Consider the following 21,315-nt stretch of genomic DNA (forward strand, 5'->3'; position numbering starts at 1 on the left):
GTTAGGCTCCCTGGTGCAGAATTGTTACCTTTCCGATTAGGTGACGTTACACGGTAACGGTGCAGCGTGTTAATGCATCCCTTTTGAGCACGGTACAAGCTTACCTTGGGATCAGATTTAGTGGTTCTGTGCACTTGTTTTAATAGCGCTCACCCTCTGTACATCACACACCCCGAAATGTTGGCGCGAAAAGCTGGGAGGCGTACACGCGAAAACGATTTCCGGCACAGTTTCGGTGTAGCATGCAATAGAGTCTCCGAAAACTTTGCCCTACCAACTACCCGATGTGCAAACCATTCGCGAAATGGTCCATCAAAAATGGCGCAACTGACGCCTCGTCTCGTCTGCATGCACGGACTTTGTTTACCCGTCTGCGTTCGCTAGTGATGCAGCGCCTCACACTGTTGTTGGAAGGAAGTAAATCTTCCCTATTCACCGATAACTTTTCACCGCTATTTAAAAATAAACTCACCCACACGAACCACACACACTTTGCACAGGTTTTCACTTTCGCTTCTTCGTTGGAGCTTTTTATCCACACTGGAGTATGTAGCGTGCAACATCAGTCGACCGTTTGACGTGTGTTGGCGGGAAATGTTTCGAGTCCGAAACAGGATCAGTAGCTTGCCATCACGCTTGGCAAAGGAAAAGGGGGTTTCGCCCTTTCACGCGTTAGTTACTGGGGAGACAATAGAAGCGTTAAAAATATGGATAGTTTTCCAATATTTCCTGTGAAGTTTATTATCCACTCACGAGAACGCTATCGTGGTACGGATCAGCACGCACTGTGTATTGTTGGAGAGTGTGCACTTCGCGGCGTATAAATAGCTACTGGCGGATGCAGTTGTTCCTGCACCTTGGGTATGTTCCCGACCGGGACCGTTTCGCTGCCACGACTGGTCATTCAACACCACCCACCCAGCTGGAAGTTAGTGGCGCTACAGTAGAGCTACGCAGCACACTGCCCCGCACGAAACGTTTGCCGCCAAAGCATGCGACTGTATTGTTCATGATCCCATTGCCGGACTGCTCTTTTATTTCCTTTCGTACTGGGCACACGCACACCACGAATACGAAACGGACGCCTGAAGACTGTGTGTCTAACCTGAAAGACGGTCATGCTTGGGGTGTTTGCAGTGAAGTTCGGTGTGGAATTTTAACTGGACGATGCATCATTTATTAACACCATTTGTCCCATTTTCGGCTATGGTTTATTCCTCTCTCACAAATTTTTGAACCCATCGTTTATCAATCGTTCAGTTGTAATGTAATGTTCGTCTTGCTTCGTTTTTTTTTTCTCTCTAAACGTACCTGTTGAGTTTCAGCGTAGTGCAGTAGCAGATCGTGTTACGAAATAAAACAGCAACAGTGGGCCAATAATTCTTCAGTATCGCTTTAGCTTAGTTGTCTTTTCGATTCGAAAGCACCTGACGTTTTGCAATCATTGACATTGGAATCGTTTTTAATGGTACGCGCGGTGGTCATCGACGATAGAGTGAGCTTGAGGGGCAATGAGCTGGTGCTTAGAAACCAATAGCTCGGCTCAGAATAAAGCTATACTAGACAGACCCGCTTCGATCAGCGGGAAAATTTGATAAACATATGCCGAGAGCTAGAATCTAAGTGATAAAGATAAAGTAAATAATATCTTTTCCTGGGTAAAGTAAAATCCATTTTACTAAAATATCTACTGTATTGCAATTAACGAAGAAATTATCGGACAAGCTCTTGTTCTCTTGTAGAGTGTACATCGGTATTGTACCTTGGATTTCATAATTTCACTTCAATCTGCGAGTTGATTTATGCTATTCTTTCTCATATTCGCATTTCTTCTTTATTGCTCAAAACGGTTTTTAAATTTAACGGCTTGAAACTTTCGAAACATTCGAAAAGATCTACAAACCTTGTTTTGATGTCGATACCTTGATATGTATCTAGAGCAGTTCTTGTTCGAAAGGCATTTCCGGATCTTCGAATACAACCATCGTTGTGTCAGTGCGTCTTGTAGCTGCACGAGGTAACATTTTTCCCGAGAACATTTCTTTTCAATTCTCGCTTCGAAGTGAACGGACGTGTTCTGATAGAGCTCCTGATGGAAATTTTGGAAGTCGGTAAGAAGTTTGTCTGGTGGTCATTTGTGCATAGGTGACGAAAACATGACTACCCCAGTTGAAAATAAGACAGAGGATGGCAAGAGCGTGCACGGTTATCAAAAGCCAAATGCCTTCAATTTGGGCGACGTAGCGACGGAAAGCGTCAAAAGCCTCAGTGACGCCGAAAAGGCCAAATTGGAAGAGCAGAATAAGCGCATGGTGACGCCATTCCAAGCGCTGAAACTCGAACAAGAGGCCCGCAAATATTGGGATTTGTTCTACAAGCGAAACGAGAATCGGTTCTTCAAAGACCGGCACTGGACGACGCGTGAGTTTAGCGAGTTGCTGGTTGATGCAGCAGAAGAACCAGCTGGCAATATAACTTCTACGCCGCGCGAAAATACTGCAGAGGAGGAAAATGTGAAAAGTAGCGAAAATGACAAAACATTATTCGAAATCGGCTGCGGTGTAGGAAATCTGATATTTCCGTTGATAGAAGATGGGCATCGCAATTATTTCATTTACGCGTGCGATCTTTCACCACGTGCCGTTGAGTTAGTGCGGAAACATAACCTCTACCATGAGCGGTATATGAAGGCGTTCGCTTGCGACATCACCACGGAGGAAGTGTTTGGTACGATAACTGAAGGTAGTCTGGATGTTGTGACGCTTATTTTCGTCCTATCCGCAATACATCCGGATAAGTTTCTTGCAACAGTGACCAACATACATAGATTGTTGAAACCGGGTGGTGTGGTGCTTTTCCGTGATTACGGACTGTACGATATGGCCCAGTTACGGTTCAAGCCGGGACACAAGATAGCAGAAAACTTCTACATGCGTCAGGATGGTACGCGAAGCTACTATTTTGCGGAGAAGGAAGTGTCGGAATTGTTCCGGAAGGTCGGGTTTATAGTGCTGGTGAACAAATACATCCATCGACGAACGATAAATCCGAAGGAGAACATTGATGTGCCGAGAATTTTCGTACAGGGCAAGTTTAGCAAATCGGGCGCTGTTTGAACCCATCAGATGGTCATGCTGGAATCTCAGTCGAACAGAAACGGGAAGAATTGCCGGCGATCTTTTCCCTCTAAGGTAAGCGTGCACGTGTCAAAATGATTGCAATATAATTTTTGTATCAAATGATGACTAATATTACGAATGAGAATCATTATATTAAATGATATTTTAGTGTAAAAATTGGCTAAACCTCCGCCTCCTGATGAGTTAGAAATATTTTAACCATTCGACGAAGATGCTCATAATATACAAAGCACTAATTTATGTTATTTTTTTCAAATCTAATTTACAGGTCGATATAGCAGTCGTTCATTTGCGAACGATAAATCCGAAGGCGATCATCGATGTGCGTGCAGAGAATTTTCGTACAGGGCAAGTTTAGTAAATCGGGCGCTGTTTGAACCCATCAGATGGTCATGCTGGAATCTCAGTCGAACAGAAACGGGAAGAATTGCCGGCGATCTTTTCCCTCTAAGGTAAGCGTGCACGTGTCAAAATGATTGCAATATAATTTTTGTATCAAATGATGACTAATATACGAATGAGAATCATTATATTAAATGATATTTTAGTGTAAAAATTGGCTAAACCTCCGCCTCCTGATGAGTTAGAAATATTTTAACCATTCGACGAAGATGCTCATAATATACAAAGCACTAATTTATGTTATTTTTTTCAAATCTAATTTACAGGTCGATATAGCAGTCGTTCATTTGCGAACGATAAATCCGAAGGCGATCATCGATGTGCGTGCAGAGAATTTTCGTACAGGGCAAGTTTAGCAAATCGGGCGCTGTTTGAACCCATCAGATGGTCATGCTGGAATCTCAGTCGAACAGAAACGGGAAGAATTGCCGGCGATCTTTTCCCTCTAAGGTAAGCGTGCACGTGTCAAAATGATTGCAATATAATTTTTGTATCAAATGATGACTAATATTACGAATGAGAATCATTATATTAAATGATATTTTAGTGTAAAAATTGGCTAAACCTCCGCCTCCTGATGAGTTAGAAATATTTTAACCATTCGACGAAGATGCTCATAATATACAAAGCACTAATTTATGTTATTTTTTTCAAATCTAATTTACAGGTCGATATAGCAGTCGTTCATTTGCGAACGATAAATCCGAAGGCGATCATCGATGTGCGTGCAGAGAATTTTCGTACAGGGCAAGTTTAGTAAATCGGGCGCTGTTTGAACCCATCAGATGGTCATGCTGGAATCTCAGTCGAACAGAAACGGGAAGAATTGACGGCGATCTTTTCCCTCTAAGGTAAGCGTGCACGTGTCAAAATGATTGCAATATAATTTTTGTATCAAATGATGACTAATATTACGAATGAGAATCATTATATTAAATGATATTTTAGTGTAAAAATTGGCTAAACCTCGGCCTCCTGATGAGTTAGAAATATTTTAACCATTCGACGAAGATGCTCATAATATACAAAGCACTAATTTATGTTATTTTTTTCAAATCTAATTTACAGGTCGATATAGCAGTCGTTCATTTGCGAACGATAAATCCGAAGGCGATCATCGATGTGCGTGCAGAGAATTTTCGTACAGGGCAAGTTTAGCAAATCGGGCGCTGTTTGAACCCATCAGATGGTCATGCTGGAATCTCAGTCGAACAGAAACGGGAAGAATTGACGGCGATCTTTTCCCTCTAAGGTAAGCGTGCACGTGTCAAAATAATTGCAATATAATTTTTGTATCAAATGATGACTAATATACGAATGAGAATCATTATATTAAATGATATTTTAGTGTAAAAATTGGCTAAACCTCCGCCTCCTGATGAGTTAGAAATATTTTAACCATTCGACGAAGATGCTCATAAAATATAAAGCACTAATTTATGTTAATTTTTTCAAATCTAATTTACAGGTCGATATAGCAGTCGTTCATTTGCGAACGATAAATCCGAAGGCGATCATCGATGTGCGTGCAGAGAATTTTCGTACAGGGCAAGTTTAGCAAATCGGGCGCTGTTTGAACCCATCAGATGGTCATGCTGGAATCTCAGTCGAACAGAAACGGGAAGAATTGACGGCGATCTTTTCCCTCTAAGGTAAGCGTGCACGTGTCAAAATGATTGCAGTATAATTTTTGTATCAAATGATGACTAATATACGAATGAGAATCATGCTATTAAATGATATTCCATTTAAAAATTTACCAAAAGCGTTCCCTGATGAGTTAGAAATATTTTAACCATTCGACGAAGATGCTCATAATATACAAAGCACTAATTTAAGGTATTTTTTTTTCAAATCTAATTTACAGGTCGATATAGCAGTCGTTCATTTGCGAACGATAAATCCGAAGGCGATCATCGATGTGCGTGCAGAGAATTTTCGTACAGGGCAAGTTTAGCAAATCGGGCGCTGTTTGAACCCATCAGATGGTCATGCTGGAATCTCAGTCGAACAGAAACGGGAAGAATTGACGGCGATCTTTTCCCTCTAAGGTAAGCGTGCACGTGTCAAAATGATTGCAGTATAATTTTTGTATGAAATGATGATTGTTCACAATATATATATAGATGTATCGTAATGATTGTAATGATTTTTTTTAAGAACGGCCAACTGATGAATTAGCATTGTTTTAACTATTCGTTGAAGATGCTAAAATACAAAACACTAATTTATGTTATTCTTTTCAAATCTAATTTACAGTTTGATGGGGATCGATGAAATACTTTCCAATAGCATTGTAATAAATACACAGACAGTCGTTGCTTCATGTAACGTGTCTGTTAGAACGTTCTTTGTTCTTATGGCTTTTCATAGGTGAGTAACCATAAGCAATATTAGACCAAATAACTTCGTCATGATGATAAAATGTATCAGATGCATAGTGATAGATTACACACATAAATTAATATACCAAAAGGATTCTGAATCATTAGTTATTACTTCTAGTAAACATCCTTGCAGGAAACACAAATTTTAATGTAAAGCATTTCGTGTTGTTTTCAGAGTTACTGTACTCCGAAGGCGGCATCTGAAGCCTGCCCTAAACCAACTTTTGTTGGTGGTGTAGTCGGCATATTCGAATAACGCAAGAACGTTCATTAGAACCAAGAAGGTGGGTTTTAATTGATAATATTGAGTTAGACTGGCTCTGTTAAATTTAGGAATGGACTTTTATTGAGGGTTTTCGCTCCTAACTGATAATACCAAACGAGCCACTTTGTTCCTTGTTGTTGTATGTTATCATATTTTAAATGTTTCCATTGTCTGTTTTACAAACGTCCCCAGATTGGCTTACGAGATGAACTTTTTCCACGTTAGTGACATCTTCGTTGACACCTGCGATTTGGTTTGCAACTCCACACCTGCTGATCTTATAAATGCAACACCTCAGATGACCAATATTAGTTACTATAAAAGAGAACGGTGAGTTTCATGCGTGTTGTTGTGAATTCTTTATATATCTCAATCATTTTATTCTTTGATGAGTCGCATAGTTCATATGATCTTCCTGTGATAAGTTGACTACAACTACGAAAATGGTCTTTCGCTCCTATCTGAAAATGAATTTGAATTAAATATGTTTTGGGTGCATGTATATGATGCTTATAATAATAATTAATTGTGGGTTCATTTTCTTTCGCAGAACCTGTCGGAAGCCCAGGAGAGCAGAGAGGAGGTTCAATCAGCGACTTCCGGCAAATGCTAGAGACTGTATTAGTATGAATCAATTGTCTAACAGTTGTATTACTGTGAAATGTGGTGGAAAAAAAAATAAAAGGTTGAAATAAAATACGTTACTCATGCTGTTCAAAATTCCGTGGACGCATTTTGGGTATATTTATATGAAAGAAATGTGACAAAAAGTAATACATCAAGAAAACGGCTTTTCAACCATTAATTGTCGATAAATAAATGCAAGTGCTTAAACACGCTATTCACTTGCACGTGAGAAACTTCCGGAAGGAGGCTACTGTTCCGCCGGCCACTTGGAATGCGATTATGCCCGTAATGCAGAGTATCAGATACGAAATGCTCAATGTGACGCCGAACAATGCATTAGCGTTCAGTAGCGTCATGCAGGAAACAAACAGATGGCTTGCCACTACGTAACCAATCTGGTAGTAATTTTTCACATCGCAAGCATTAAAAAAGATGACGCTCCAGAACGTGTGCAGCAGGATCATGGCCAGTGACTGTGCCGCGCTAATGAGCATGAAGATATCCGAGCCCGCTTTCAAACCTACTGTGGCCGGACCAACTGAATCAGCTAGAATATTGACCAAGGAAAATGCTCCACTTATGATGCCAAAACCAAGCCCGGAAGCGTACGAGAGAATATGTCGATAGTCGGCGATTCGTACAATGTCCGTAACTTCCTGCAGGCCGTTCTCCGTCTTGCGCAGCACCTTGTACATAAGATATCGAAAACCTTCCTGTAAACGAAGCCGAATGAAGCACGGATTAGGGAGATGACTCACTGGGATGTTCGACCAAGCAGATGCACCAACCAACCTGAATGAATACGGAGCAAATCAAACCGAAGGCAACCTTTGATGTAATGGGATGAAATGCTAACCACACCGTGGAGGACAGTAGCAGCGATACAAGCCAGAAAAATGAGGCAGCTATTAGAATGATGATACGTATAGGATCGTGTGCTATCGTCAGTGCAAACATTGCCACCGGTGGCCCAAACGCTAGAAAGCTGCAACCAAAAAATTCTACCACAGTCATATTTCTATTCCACTATTTGTTACTTTTTGATCACGAAAATGCCACACAAACCGTCGCGTCGGATTTGTGCGAACCAAAACCCCCGAAATGGTGAATTTTTGGCTGGTAAACGCAAAAGAGGCACCAGCGCAAGGTAAACAAACGAACGTTGGAGCTAGCTGTCAAAAGCTTCCCAGTGCTGTCAAGCAGGTTCCGTTTTTTCGCAGAAATGTCAAAACACAACACAAAAGAATGGGTTGACGTATTTTGAAAAAAGTTTTCTTGTAAAACGCAATAAACTTTTGCTGCATTGGTAAACACCTGGTGTTCGTTTGCCTTCCGGACAGGAAATATTGACTTCGGTTGTTTGCAGGGTTTTGGACGTGGTCGCCGTTGGGCTGCGCGGTCACGATGAAGGCGAACGAGGTGTGGAACGCCGTTATGCAGGGTGACATGGAGAAGCTGCGCCATCTAACCCATGCCAAAGCACCGAGACCAGATTTTGGCAAGCGGTTCGACAACCATCACTGGAACATACTGCACCATGCCGTCGTCAGTCGCAACCTGGACTGTGTGAAGTTGGTGGTGGATCACTTCCATCCCGAAACTAACGTGCGCTGCTACGAAGGTCTAACACCACTGGCACGCGCCTGTGAGCAGTCCGTGTCGGGCGAGATTGTTAGCTACCTGTTGCATCTGGACCGAAGTGTGGTAAACATGGGGGACACGGAAAGTATCACTCCGCTGCACTACGCCGTATCAAACGATCGGTTGGATCTGGTCGAGCTACTCATTGCACACGGTGCTGATGTTAACATGATCGATTACGCGGACGAAACCGCACTCCATACAGCCGCGTTCGATACGGGCAACATCGAAATTGTAATCTATCTCCTGTTCATCGCCAAAGCCAAGTGGCAATTTCTTCCCGAGTCGGGCGATTTCAATGGAATCGATATATTTAGTGCGAGGGGACCGTGTTCGGCCCGCAACAAGGTGGCTTGTTTTAAAATTCTCTACAACTACGAACATCCGGACCATATGTATCGCCAGCGGTATTATGTGAACGACATTCTGAAGTCGGCACTATTAAGCTATCGCTCCCAGTCCTCTCTGATCCCGTACTTCATCGAAACGGAACTGAAATGGGAAAAGCAGACCCGTGTTCGCTCTTTGTACGAAAGACTGATTCCCGACTATGAACTGCTGGCAATGTTAGTGCTGTGCGAATGTGGCCCCGTAACGAACGAACGAGAGGAGCTGGAATACACCTGGCCGCTGGTGTGCTGTGTCCCCTTGTTGACCACCGATTTGGTGCGGTTGTTAACATTTTTCATACAAGGCGATGCGAACCGGTCGGCCGAAGCGGTATCGGATTTGTTGGTCGATTTAGTAGATTTTACCAAAATCTCGCTTAAAGTCATGAAACAAACGTGGCAAAGCATAATGCCCACCGTTTTGCAGGAAATTCATAGTTTGGAAAATGTGAAAATTAACTCCGTGTTGTACAATCAGTACCAAAAGGCTGTCGATAGCCTGGCGCTGATGTACGGTACCGACCTGGATGCACTCGTTAAACACTTACTCACCGAAATTGTGCCCACGAAGGTGGACATACTTTTTCCCTGTCTGAAGTATTGCTCTTACGGATTTCTTGCCCGTAGGATTAGCGATACGATCGCCAAGAAACCGTTGTACCAGTGGCTATTGCATCGGTTTGGTACATGGAAAGTGATAAACAGTATTATAGGTAAGCCCCAGTTTGAGCTGTTCACGCTGAAGCGGTTGGCCCGCGATACCGTGCGCGAAACGGTGTGGCGCTACATGAACCGACTAGCGCCCGATAAGGTTTACATTCTCAACAAACGGCTCCAGTCACTAGATATACCGCATGAAATGAAACTTTATCTCATCTATAGCGACAATTCCTCAATGATGTACTTCGTGTAGGATGGCATTAATTGGAACGCGAGCATTTTGAATAATTATCACTGCATGTAATTCACGATACCGTGTATATGTGTGTTTGTTGGCTGTGTTGTATGTGTTAACGCCTATTGGGTAGGCAACAGGCATTACAGAATAAGATGGGCAACAGAGGGCCTCTATAGGCCCGATCCGATCAGTTTCGGATCAATAAAATTGTACTCCACCGCGCATATTATCCACCGAGTTAAGATGTTTTTAATGACTCGAATACAGCTTTTTTAACGTGCTTTTTTGTTACTTGGCTTCATTTTTACAAGGCAACAAACCAAGGTCAAACAAATGGTCAATATGATGCTTAAAACCGAGAGGCTAATTAAAATGATAAATGTTTACGAATAAATAAATATTTGCAACTGTTAAAAAGGCAAAAACTAGGTCTTGAAAGTTCACCGCATTATAATTAAGATGACAAATCCTTAAAGATTTAGTTTCGAGAATTATGCTGTGATGAAATTGTTTGTAGAAAACTGAAGGTTGTAGATGGTAAAATAACTGCAGATATACCCAGATAAGTAGTTTATGCTTGATGATCTGCACAATATCGCTCATGATTGTAATGGTTTTTTTTTTTAAATAATTCTTTAGCACTACCTGGATTGAAATTTTCAGTTTACCGTAAAGTCGCGTGGTTGTACGCTAGTGAGATTGAAATATTTGCCGCCTATTAGGAACATAGGAACATAACCAAAAACATCAAACAAATTGGTGGTGATCGCTCACTTGATCGCAGCCGCCTGCAGGCAATATACAACTAGATCATTATACGCAAATGATTAAAAAAGGAGCAGTTCAACGTCTCCAATAGGTTTGAAATCATTCGCAAACGTTGTTGCCTAGCAACGCGTTGCTGTGTTCAAATGCCAAACACAAACAAAAGCAGCACAATAAACGAGTAACAATACCGTTCAACAACCGGAACGAGAAATCGTAAACAATGCTAGAGTGCCTTCCGAGTTGGTGGTGATAGAATAGCAAAAAATGAACGAATCCGCGGCTACAAAATCGCCGAAAAAACGCCGACCTAGGCATCGGTATCGTCGACGATCGTCCGGTAAACCCACCACTTCGAAAACATTAGCAAAGGTGCCGTCCCCACCTACGGTGAAAACTTCCTATGAAGCGGAACGCGAACAGACGGTTCGGAAAACGAAACTAGACCCCACATTTGTCCAGGAAGAGCGTGAGGTAATAGCGTCCCTGGAGCGTTTAAACATTGCGACCGGAGCCAACGGTGATAGTTCGAAGCCTCCGCTACATGAGATTGATAGAGCGACACTATTTTTCACTGATGCACTACCGGACGAAGAGTTCTTCGATGCGGAAGATACAGAGCTGGGTGGTATGCTACCAAGTGAGTCTAATGCTGAAGATGCGAACAAGAAAACACCTTCACAACGATCATCGTCTTCTAATGGGGCGGATACTCCTACCCATCTTGCATCGTCATACTTTCACACCGAACAAGGGACAGCCGTGGTCATTCCTTGGAAAACGCAAAGATACACCTTTTGCGATGAGGATCTTCTGTATTATCAACCAGCGCGTACATTGCCCGATTCACGAGCAGCACTCGACGAGATTTGTGTAATCGATCCAAAAGATTCGACTGAAGCCGTAGAAGATGGTAAAGGATCTCTTCTACCCTCGGTGGATAAGCCGAACGCCAGTGTGGGCAACAAGAACCGATTGATGAATCGTCTGCTTGAGGAGGAACAGGAAGAATGGTTCGATGCTAGCGGAGAGTTGGTCGATTTCCGATGCTACCTAGAATGCAAAACACGTGTGCGGGGTTTCTGTAGCAAAACGTTTGTTCCATTCTTTGTAGAACCAATACCGCTCGGCAAAACCCTGGATCGTTTACCGATGGAGCGTACGGTGAAGATTCTGATCGGAAGGGTCCGTTTCGATGCCCACCCGTCGTTTGAGGACGTGGTGCGGTTGCGTTTAAAGCTGGAGGAACTCTACAAGCAGTATTACCGCGTACGGAAGCTGAATCGCAAAGAGGCCTTACAGGCGAAGCTGAACGAACTTCGGTCGGAGATGCAAGAACAGGACGTACCGATCGATTCATTCGGGGCCAAAATGGCACGCCGAGAGTATAGAAATCTCGTCTATCAAGAGATACGGACAGAGCACCTGTTAGCGAAACAAATGCTGGAACTTTGGGAAAAGATAAAGGAAAAGCACCACGGTGAGTGTGGATTAAAGATGTCTGTTAACAGCCAGGATACGGACGAGGAGCGTGATGGTAGTGAATGGCAGGAGCGGTATGAGCTCGAGCTGAGAGAAACGCTCGAAGAAGAGCTGGAGCTATATCTTCGCGACAAGCAGGAGTATAAAGCGTATCTGCGAGATCTTGCACTCGAGCAACAACCGGACACGCCGGATCCACCATCATCGATGCAGAAGCCAAAAAAACCGGACACTGCGCGAATAAAGAAAAACTTCCGCACACTGTTCGATGAAACTTTCCGTGCTGCTGGTGTACCGGCGGTGCAAATTGTTTTACGGCGCGATCCGGACGGTGTCACAGCGGACCAATGTGGACACCAGTCGGGACGAGATTTGTTGTTTAAAGCGAAACTGTTTATTGACGGGAACCATGTAGCGTCGACTAAGGCGCGTCATTTTCAGCAAGATGATCGTACTATGATTGACTTCAATACGTCCTTTTCCATCAAGCTGACGACGAAGATCCCCGAAACGGTTGCGTTACATCTGTACGAGAAGAATCGAATGATGATGAAGTGGTTGCGGGCAGAGATTTTCCTCCCACTGCCCGGTGCGGAGGAGCTGTACGAGGCGGTGGAATCGGTGGATTATCAGTTCTCGTCCGGTAAACCGTACCAGGCGCAAAGCTACACGAATGGTACGGTTGAGCTAAGGATCGGTTGGTTGGAACCGTCCGGTGGGATCTTTCCAAGCCCCAGTCAACGTCGCACACTGCCAAAGCGTGTCGTAGTGCCTAAGGAATTGTTGCGCCGCTGGATCGATGATCGTGCATTCGAAACGGAAGATGAGCCAGATGTCGAACGGGATGCGGCTCTGCTGCGGGTGTTGCGAGATGACGCAGCAGCTATCGCACCGGATGGCAATCGGCGACATTCGAACGATTCTATCGCACCGGAAGCGGATGAAGTTGAGTTTAACTTCAATGAAGATAAGCTTGCGTTCTGTTCTGCTGAGACAATCGACCAGAACGAACGGTTTATTCTGCTGAGCAAACGGTTCCAGCGTAGTCTTAAATATCGGGACACGAAATTTATTCCACAAACTGAGCGTGAACTTGCGATCGCTGCATCTGCCAAGGAGGATGAGGAGCAGATGAAAATCATTGACGAAACGCTCGGCACGGATCCGATCGATCTGCAGAGACACCGTGGCAAGCGGTATCTGCAGAAGGTGTACGACATCATCAGCAATCACTGTCGGGTGTTGAACCAGGACAAGGTGAACAACGCAAACCTGCTGGTCGGTGGCGATCAGGTACCGTCATTTGGATCGCTCAGCCTGGCTTTTCTGGAGATATTCGGCCCACGGCGTCCACTCAAACCATCGCGTCGATCGCCCAACAGCCGTGCATCGGTACGCGTGAGTGACGTGACACGGTTCAAGATTATTGTCACCATCGTTCGTGCGTTTGGGATACCGATGCGGATGGAGGATTATCAGGGTGGATCGGTTGGTCGGCGGAATAGTAACATGTCGTCGTCAAATGGACGATTTTGTAAGTGCCTGTCACCAGTGGTGATCTTAAGCTGTAAATATTTTAATTATTGCTCTTCCGGCAGCTTTTCGTACATCGAACGTCCGACCGTACATAGCGGTAGCGTTAAAGGATCGTATTTTCCGCACTTCGACAGCCGATGGAACGGCTCCAACGTGGAATGAGCAGCTTGAGGTACCGCTGGATTGCAGTACCGATCAGATACGGAAGCACTTGCACATCGATCTCTACGACGAGTACATGGAAGATCTGCTGGAGGATGATCGAACCCGGCCGACCGAGGTGTACCAACGTATTTCCAGTCGATGGCTTGGTCAGTTGCGTATCCCAATCAGTACCATCTATCTCAACCAAAGGGTAACCCCATGCCACGGTATTAATACACCGATTAGAACACTGACGCTTAGTTTCGCTTTCAGTTGGAAGGAACGTTTGAGATAAAAACGCCACCAATTCTATTTGGCTACGATCGTCAGATGCAAGATCACCAAGTGGGAGAAATTGTGGACAGCTACGGTAACCCCATAGGGCTCATTGGTAGTGGAACCGGGAGTAGCTTGCCGGACATGCGCGAACTAACCCATGTGACGCTATTCATCAGTCTGGAACCATTGATCGAGCGGCCAACGCTCGATACGGGCAGTTTGGAGTGTGTAGAGCTGGAACGTATTAGGTCCCGCATCTATCTCTGGTATGAAGAGTACCGGCATGAGTTCCCTTCGCGTGCAATTGTCCCACCGATGGTAACGTTACTGGGAGGTAAGCGAATCTGTGCCACGCGCCTACTCGGCCCACTGCCAATACCGTTTCCAATTGATGAGCTGACAGAAACCATGATCCGGAGATACGTTTCACTTATTCCTATCCACTACAGTGTGGATCCCTGTTCGCAGTTGAACGGGATATGGCTCACCAACAAGGTAGGTATTTCGTGGAAGTCGTGCAGATAACAGACAACAAGCTCGCAGTTGTCAATATATGAACCTTGGGTTTCGCGATAGGAAATTCTGACGATGATGTGTGCCTCGCCGAAGGATCTTGGAGCGCTTCTGGCGTGTTTCTACCTTCAGCTGGGCTACGAGGTTTGGCTCATCTTTGGAAATAGCGTGCTGATGGGCGATACAACGTTCGTGCTGCTACTGGAGGGAGGAGAATTCTTTATCGTCGACCCCTGCAGTGGCAGGAAGTACAGCTCCACCGACACCTACTGTCCGCTGAACCGGATTTACCTGATCGTGGGACAGGCTAACATTTGGGGCAACGTTCAGAAGGAGAATCGGGTGTTTCTCACGCAGCTGGATGTGCGCCGGTCCGGATACTGGCGTGCGTTGTTCAACCGCTTCCACGAACCACCGGCTGGATGTGTGCAGGAGGTAGCGTTTCCTTTCAGGGAGGCGCTACCGGCGAACGAGCTGCAGCGTGCTGTTGAACGGAAACTTATGCGGAAGATCGCATCATGGCGTACGCACCGCAAAACGGTTTGGAATCGGTAAGGAACGCAAATGATGGAATAAAAAATACGGAGAACAGAAGGAGCTAATTTTGGCATCTCTTTCAGTTTCATCAGCGATCATCTTCGCAGTACGCTAATAAGCCTGGAACGGGACACTTGTTTGGAGACGAATACGGAACGGCATGGTGAGACGTTTAGTCAAATGTTTATCTCGTACAAGGTGCATGGTTTCCCTATCAATTTACCGTACAATAATCTGTCCACAATTGTGGCCCATGTTAAAGGTACTGGCATACATCTGAACTCGGAAGCGACGGTAGAGTTTGGACTTGGCGTGTACATCAAAGACTATCCGTGCAATGTTTACTCCGTTTGGATATTTCTTATGTCGCTAGTGCCGAGGGGTTAAGAATTTTGTCAGTCATTGTATACTTACATACTTTCTAGCTTATTATTGGTTTTGATCAGAAGAATCTATAAAGATCATAGTTGGTCGCTTTCGTCTGAAAAAAACGTTTGTCACACAAGCTCCTACTAAGTCCTACGTAAGAAGCGAAGTTGAAATATCGAATCTTCTACTATCGCAATCGTTTTCCTGTATCCCAGTAGATGTCGCTAGTAATAAGTTAAGAACGTGCTAGTATTTTCAAATTTTCAATCAATTTTCAATTTTTATTCTTTACACACAAAAACGGATAGGAAATAAAAAAACACACACGCGCCATTTTATTTTGGGAATGATGAATTGTCTATTTTTCTCGTTTATACAATGGTTTTGGGTTTTTTTTTTGTTTTAATTTTCCTGTTCTTCGTTGCGAGTTCTAAAACAAACGTACCTTGTCTTTAATTTTCGTTTGTGAACATTAGGTGAATCCCTTCTGATTTTCGTTACTATCTGTGATTGAACTTTTGCCGCGTAGCATTCAACCAGTGAAACGGTACTGTCATAACCGTATGAGAAGGTGACCTCAGCAAGACGTTCGCGCGGTCCATTTGGGGTGGCCAAACGCCTATCGTTTGATGAGCACGCGAAGCCGGAGTGGTACATGATTTCGAAAACAAACGTTCGTGGTGTGAAATAGTGTGGAACAACGCTTCGCTGTTGCACACATTTTGCACATAATGGTGACGAATTAGGAAAGAAAACTGTTGCCCCGTGCTTTGCAGTGTGATCAATCGTTTAAAACTTAGTGCGGATGAAGACGGTTGAGTTGGAAAAGAATGGGTAAAGAGTAGGTTCGTAGTGCTTCCCACTGAGTTGGAACGAACCGATATAATCTTTTTCTGTTCTTTTGGGTTTCCTTGCTGGTGTTCTTTTGTTCCATATTTGATAACAACTGATCGCGCATACACAGTTCGCCCACGCCAGTATATGCTCTCGCATCACCTGCTTACGCTACATCAAGAGTTTCTTATATTAGCTTGCGCTTGCGGTTGGCTGTGAAGCTAGCTTTGAGTTTTGGGTTTGCTGAAAATGGTTGTGCTTAATTTCGTTTTTTACTTTCGATTCAATCAGTTTCCTTTGCCATGCCTCTGTGTGGAGCCGACGGTTCGAAACAAACAATGCGGGATAGACACCACTAGTGCTGGTGTACGGGCTCTGTGGATGTGTTCGGATTTTTTCGTTTGTTTTTTTTTGTTGTTGCTTTAATTATGTGTTTGTCACTAGTTTTTCTTGAGTGTGTGTGTGTGTGTGTGTGACTCCAGTGCTAGAATTTATAGGGAACTATATTGTCTATACATTAGGCACTTCACCCTATATAAATTTGATTGAAAACCCATTTTTTTCGTCTCCTTCTCGTTTCGTCCACGGTTATGCTCTACCTGCGTTGTGTTTACTTTTGCTTTAACTCGCATATTTTTACGTTTTGTTGGTGCCAATCTTATGTCCTGTATCTTGATTCGCTAGTGTGCGCTCGACCCACTACTAACACTCACATATCACGGTTCTCTTGACTGCGTCTGTCTAAACTGTCTGCCGGCATGTTTTTTTGTTTTGTTTTCGGAGCATTTCTTCCGCAATTAATTCTTTCCCAAGTGTGTACTAAGTGTGTGACAAATGTACATCCTGCATCGGTGTGCGGAGTTTGCAATGTGATTACTGTATCTCATCTCGGCTCGGGTTTCGGATCTGCAGTGTCCGAAAACAACACCCATTCCCATCATGTTTTGATTTTGTTAATGTGTTTCGTTTGTTTTTCCAACATGTTCAAATTGCTTACGAGAGTTTGTTCGTTTATTTGTTTGTTTTGTTTTGTTTACTGCGGTACACAATGAATTTCCACCGAATATACAGCGGCACAAGGATATACTATGATGCCGCTGGCCCATGATTATGTTCGTTTATATATGGTTGGCGTCAAACGGTTAACAACGGGGGTTTCTTTTCATGTTGTTCTTTGTGTTTTTGTTTTCTTGAGTTCACCAATTTTATGCGTATAATTGTAGCAAACAATTTATAAACGATAGACAAACTATGTTAAAAGAAATATCGCCTGTATTGGTAACGAATTTGTGTACCAAAAAACTAAAACACAAGCAAAGGTATGAATTTTGCATTCAATTTGTGTAGTAACAAAATCTTCCTTTTTGTTTAATTCCAATTGCGGCACTTCATATTAAAGGTGAGCACCTCCCGTACCGCTGTACAAAATGTCAACTTCTGGTTGTTTAATTCCACCATTTTTTGTTAACCCATCTGTTCCTTAATATTTCTGCTTTGCTATATACAACATCAATGTTGTAGGAATGAGATTTTCTGTTATATATCTGTTAATTGTTTATAGTTTCGCTTAAACCTTTAATGCTCTCTGTCGTTTAACAAATCTATCTACAGTATGGCTTTGAGTGTGGCTGTGTTTCTTTCTTTATTTTTTTTTGCTTCTTCTCTTCTGTGTTTTAGTTGATTTTCCTTTATTTTTTTTTAGGATCTTTTCCCAAAAAAAACAGACTTCCTTTATGTCATTTGTTGTCTTCCGATAAATGGCTATGAATTTGTTTTTATTCCTATGATTAGCTGCTTTTACAATACTACTTCAATGGCAATCGTTCTGAGTTTTTTTTGTGTTTTTGTGTTTGTCTGTTTATATCTGTCTTTCCAATTATACTTTCACTTACTACCGTACATCGTTTACACCGTTATGCATTTAAGTATCGTTTTTTTTTTGTTTGTAAAGTTTTTTGTTTCCTTCCCTTTTCTTGTTGTTGTTTGTTGCTGTTTTGCTTCTTCTTCAGTAATACTTTTCAATCACATTTTCACTTTGTCACCGAAACGAAATATGCGTTCGTTTACCCTGTAAAAATAGTTCCTATGGCCGATTCGGATTGGATTGCATGGACTTTTGAAAGGAAAGTGTGAAAACTCATCTATTAACAACCGAGCGTTACCACAGCTACTATCGTACTGATATCATTTGGAGGGGATTTTCCGTGTGGTTTATCGTTTTATCACTCCTTTCGCTTACGTTGTGTCTGTTAAATTTTGTCATTTTTCTTTTGCTCCTATTCAAGAAACAAGAAAATAATAAACAAAACTGTCAACGTTTGAACGTTTTATTCTACGCTTTAAAAAGAAACGATCGTTCATTCACAAATGTTAAACTTCTATCGCACATAGGCGAGACAATTTGTCTCGCCTTTCGTTTCCGTTTCCCCGAAAAATGCGCTATTTGTATTCGTGTTACTAAAAAATCTACTAATAATGCTCACTAGTTGACTTAATCCCTTTTTTTTCGCGACTTAATTACCTGCTTTCGTTCGCATTCCCCGTTCTATTCCTTTCAAATTGGATGTTTTTGCTTCGTTTTGTTAGTTTGGTTGGTTTTGTTTCTACGATTTTATGACAACAAACCATTCGCTACCTTTCAAAATGTTTCACTCTTCGAAGCGAGACCGCCGTCATTGGGTGGTGCCCGGCACGCTACACTTTATCAACATTTTGTTTAGTACTAAACGCTGACGCGAGCGTTGGGGTTCGCTACGTTAGCAAAATTCTTTGGCAGTATTTCATTAGTTTCTCACACGCCGGGCCATCCACCGCCTTCATTCCCGGCCTATTGACCGTCAAACCCAACCCCAAAATCGATTACTTATCTCGATGAACCGGACACCGGATGCTCCAAACGTGGGTTTTTTTTTCTCTAAATTGTGGTGTGTTTTTTTGTGGATGTGTGCACTCGCGTTTCGTCGTTCGTCGTTTATTATACTCGCAAAACTATCTAAAAACTAAACTATGTACATGTCAAACATCGTGGACAACGCGTAGATTCGCGACCCATTCATACGCGAAGCGTAATGAACACGGACCGTGTTACGCGCTGAATTTTGTCTAGTGACCTAAATACAATTCGGACGATAACAAATAACGTTTTTTTTACTCTAAAAGACTAAACAGTTGAAATGATGTCTTAATGCATTCGTCTGCTACTTGATTTCAATAAATGCGTTTTCAAATAAACGATTGGAGCGCTAAAAACATTGTGGTACGCAAACAAGCTGTAGATTATACGAGTTTAAATGATTACAAGAGTTCAAAAGCTACTCTGTAGCTGCAAAGAGTGCGTGCACTATTCACTTGTGCGTTAGTACTAATAGCTGCTTTTACCCAAGTAACAGTCTGACAATTGAAACATACTGGTCCTTAGTGTTAGTGTCGACGTGATTGAACGAGGTGAAAACGAAAGGAGTGGTGTTCTGTTTGATTTTTTGGTTGTATTATTTTGCACCGAAACTACGTATATACTAGAACACCTAGAACACCCGATTTCCTGAGAATAGTAACGGAATAGAAACGAAATGACATTTGAAACGGAGAAACCACAACAACAACAACAAAAGTCTAATTAACGCAGTGTACTTAACACGTCCTTTCTTTACTATTATAAAAGCAAGAGAAAGAGCCAGAAAAACAGCAAAAGAATGAGAAGGAAAAGGAAAAATGGTTAAGTAGACAAGTTAAGTATGTGCCGCTCGCGAATTGGGCGTGGGTATGTGGTGATTGACAGTTTTCTTACTATGCGTGTTTATTATGCTTGATTCAAGTGTTCACTGTGGGAGCTACAAAAACAGTGTTGCTTATAACAGTGCCGCCGTTCGATACGCGCACATCGGGTGTCGCCATTATTGTTCGGTCCGATATATCCTTTTGAGTAGTAGTAGTAGTAGTAGTAGGTTTTCGATGCGCGTCTGGATGTGTGTGTTTCATCTGTGTGGATTATTGTCGATTATAAGTGGTTTTTCATTCCTTTTTTTTCTATTTAAGTATATACGGCAAACATATAAACACTAAACAAATACCAACAAAAACAAACACTAAAAGTACATGAGCGAACAATACACGAAATTAAACACTAAACACTATATTCTACTGTGTACAGTAAAGCGAGGAGTATACTATTGCTTGTCAACTGGAGTTTCTAGAGTTCTGGAGGTTTGTCTATCATTTCTTTTTTCCATACGAATCTTTCGTTTCTGGAGATACCATTACGAAGAACAGGGCTGCTGCCCCTGTATATTGCGTACCGGGCTGTGGGTTGCTTCACGGTTCTCTTATTGTCCTCAAGGATCCTCAGAAGTTGTGCGTCATCGAAACGAAATTGAACGATGCTACTTAACTCATCTCACGTGTCTAGCTATTGCAAAACTGTCGTGTGTATTCGAGCCGTAATATGCAAATTCTACGTTCTTACTATGAAAAGGAACACAAAAAACCCCGAACGACGACCGGTACGGTTTGCAGCTACTAACGGCAACTAGTGTATTATTTATTGGACGGCAGATTATGGAGAGAGATAGAGAAAGAGTGAATGATAAAAGAAAGGATCGATGTCGTAAATGCATGAGGTAACGTAAGCTGAAACGTCATGAACCTATCGTTACACCAGTGCGTCAAACGCCTACAAGAAGTATACGTCGGTTGTAGATGAGTCACGGAAAGAAAAACATAAATCTCTCACAGCAGAAACTACACCACTCGTCGGTCGGTTTGTTTTCTTTTATCCTTCGATTAGCAAAAATTTTCCCTTTCTGTATCTACTACGGCGACTTCTATTGGGTATGCGCTCTACGATTTTTTTGCACTTGCTCCACCTAGAGGAGGATAGCAAAAAATGAAACGGGCTTTGCAGAAAAGATGCCGGTACAAAAATATATATATTTATCATTCCTTTCGTTTTCGCACGCGCTGCTGCTCGCTACTACGGTTATTATGGGTGAAAAAAAGGACGGACGCTAGAGTATGTTTGTTTTTGGTTTCTGTTTCTAAATGGGAATACACTCCGGATTCGAACTCGATCGCGCTGATAAAGGGATGATCTAAACTCAGTACCTTGTCC

The 21,315-nt window shown here is 42.8% G+C and overlaps 4 protein-coding genes and 1 non-coding gene across 5 annotated transcripts; 4 read left to right on the forward strand and 1 right to left on the reverse strand.

The window, feature by feature from the left end:
• Nucleotides 1–2,156: 2,156 nt before the first annotated feature.
• LOC128716387 (tRNA N(3)-methylcytidine methyltransferase METTL6) lies at nucleotides 2,157–3,116 on the forward strand. Its single transcript, XM_053811307.1, has one exon. It carries the CDS (start codon nucleotides 2,157–2,159, stop codon nucleotides 3,114–3,116), a length of 960 nt encoding a protein of 319 aa, XP_053667282.1.
• A 3,454-nt stretch (nucleotides 3,117–6,570) lies between these two features.
• LOC128716568 (small nucleolar RNA snR60/Z15/Z230/Z193/J17) lies at nucleotides 6,571–6,667 on the forward strand. The gene has a single exon (XR_008410051.1). It is a non-coding gene; the product is annotated as a small nucleolar RNA snR60/Z15/Z230/Z193/J17 (small nucleolar RNA).
• A 369-nt stretch (nucleotides 6,668–7,036) lies between these two features.
• On the reverse strand, nucleotides 7,037–7,835 carry LOC128713621 (gamma-secretase subunit Aph-1). The gene is made up of 2 exons (XM_053808483.1): nucleotides 7,614–7,835; nucleotides 7,037–7,534 (listed from the first exon to the last, which is right to left on the reverse strand). Exons 1-2 carry the CDS (start codon nucleotides 7,833–7,835, stop codon nucleotides 7,037–7,039), a joined length of 720 nt encoding a protein of 239 aa, XP_053664458.1.
• Nucleotides 7,836–8,225: 390 nt separating this feature from the next.
• Nucleotides 8,226–9,764, forward strand: LOC128715079 (uncharacterized). Its single transcript, XM_053809961.1, has one exon. It carries the CDS (start codon nucleotides 8,226–8,228, stop codon nucleotides 9,762–9,764), a length of 1,539 nt encoding a protein of 512 aa, XP_053665936.1.
• A 1,017-nt stretch (nucleotides 9,765–10,781) lies between these two features.
• On the forward strand, nucleotides 10,782–15,392 carry LOC128716390 (coiled-coil and C2 domain-containing protein 2A). Its single transcript, XM_053811310.1, has 5 exons — nucleotides 10,782–13,530; nucleotides 13,595–13,887; nucleotides 13,950–14,450; nucleotides 14,532–15,019; nucleotides 15,089–15,392. The coding sequence occupies exons 1-5, from the start codon at nucleotides 10,782–10,784 to the stop codon at nucleotides 15,390–15,392; spliced, it is 4,335 nt and encodes a 1,444-aa protein (XP_053667285.1).
• Nucleotides 15,393–21,315: the final 5,923 nt, after the last annotated feature.

Source organism: Anopheles marshallii, chromosome 3 (assembly GCF_943734725.1).
Source record: "Anopheles marshallii chromosome 3, idAnoMarsDA_429_01, whole genome shotgun sequence".
Classification (NCBI taxonomy): domain Eukaryota; kingdom Metazoa; phylum Arthropoda; class Insecta; order Diptera; family Culicidae; genus Anopheles; species Anopheles marshallii.

Bases quoted from the DNA above. Each gene is read 5' to 3' on its own strand.
- LOC128713621 (XM_053808483.1), bottom strand. From the start codon at position 7,835: ATGACTGTGGTAGAATTTTTTGGTTGCAGCTTTCTAGCGTTTGGGCCA. The intron at 7,535-7,613 runs GTTGGTTGGTGC...CTTCGTTTACAG, and splicing joins TTTGCTCCGTATTCATTCAG to GAAGGTTTTCGATATCTTAT.
- LOC128715079 (XM_053809961.1), top strand. From the start codon at position 8,226: ATGAAGGCGAACGAGGTGTGGAACGCCGTTATGCAGGGTGACATGGAG.
- LOC128716390 (XM_053811310.1), top strand. From the start codon at position 10,782: ATGAACGAATCCGCGGCTACAAAATCGCCGAAAAAACGCCGACCTAGG. The intron at 13,888-13,949 runs GTAACCCCATGC...TTTCGCTTTCAG, and splicing joins CCATCTATCTCAACCAAAGG to TTGGAAGGAACGTTTGAGAT. The intron at 15,020-15,088 runs GTAAGGAACGCA...CATCTCTTTCAG, and splicing joins CGCAAAACGGTTTGGAATCG to TTTCATCAGCGATCATCTTC.
- LOC128716387 (XM_053811307.1), top strand. From the start codon at position 2,157: ATGACTACCCCAGTTGAAAATAAGACAGAGGATGGCAAGAGCGTGCAC.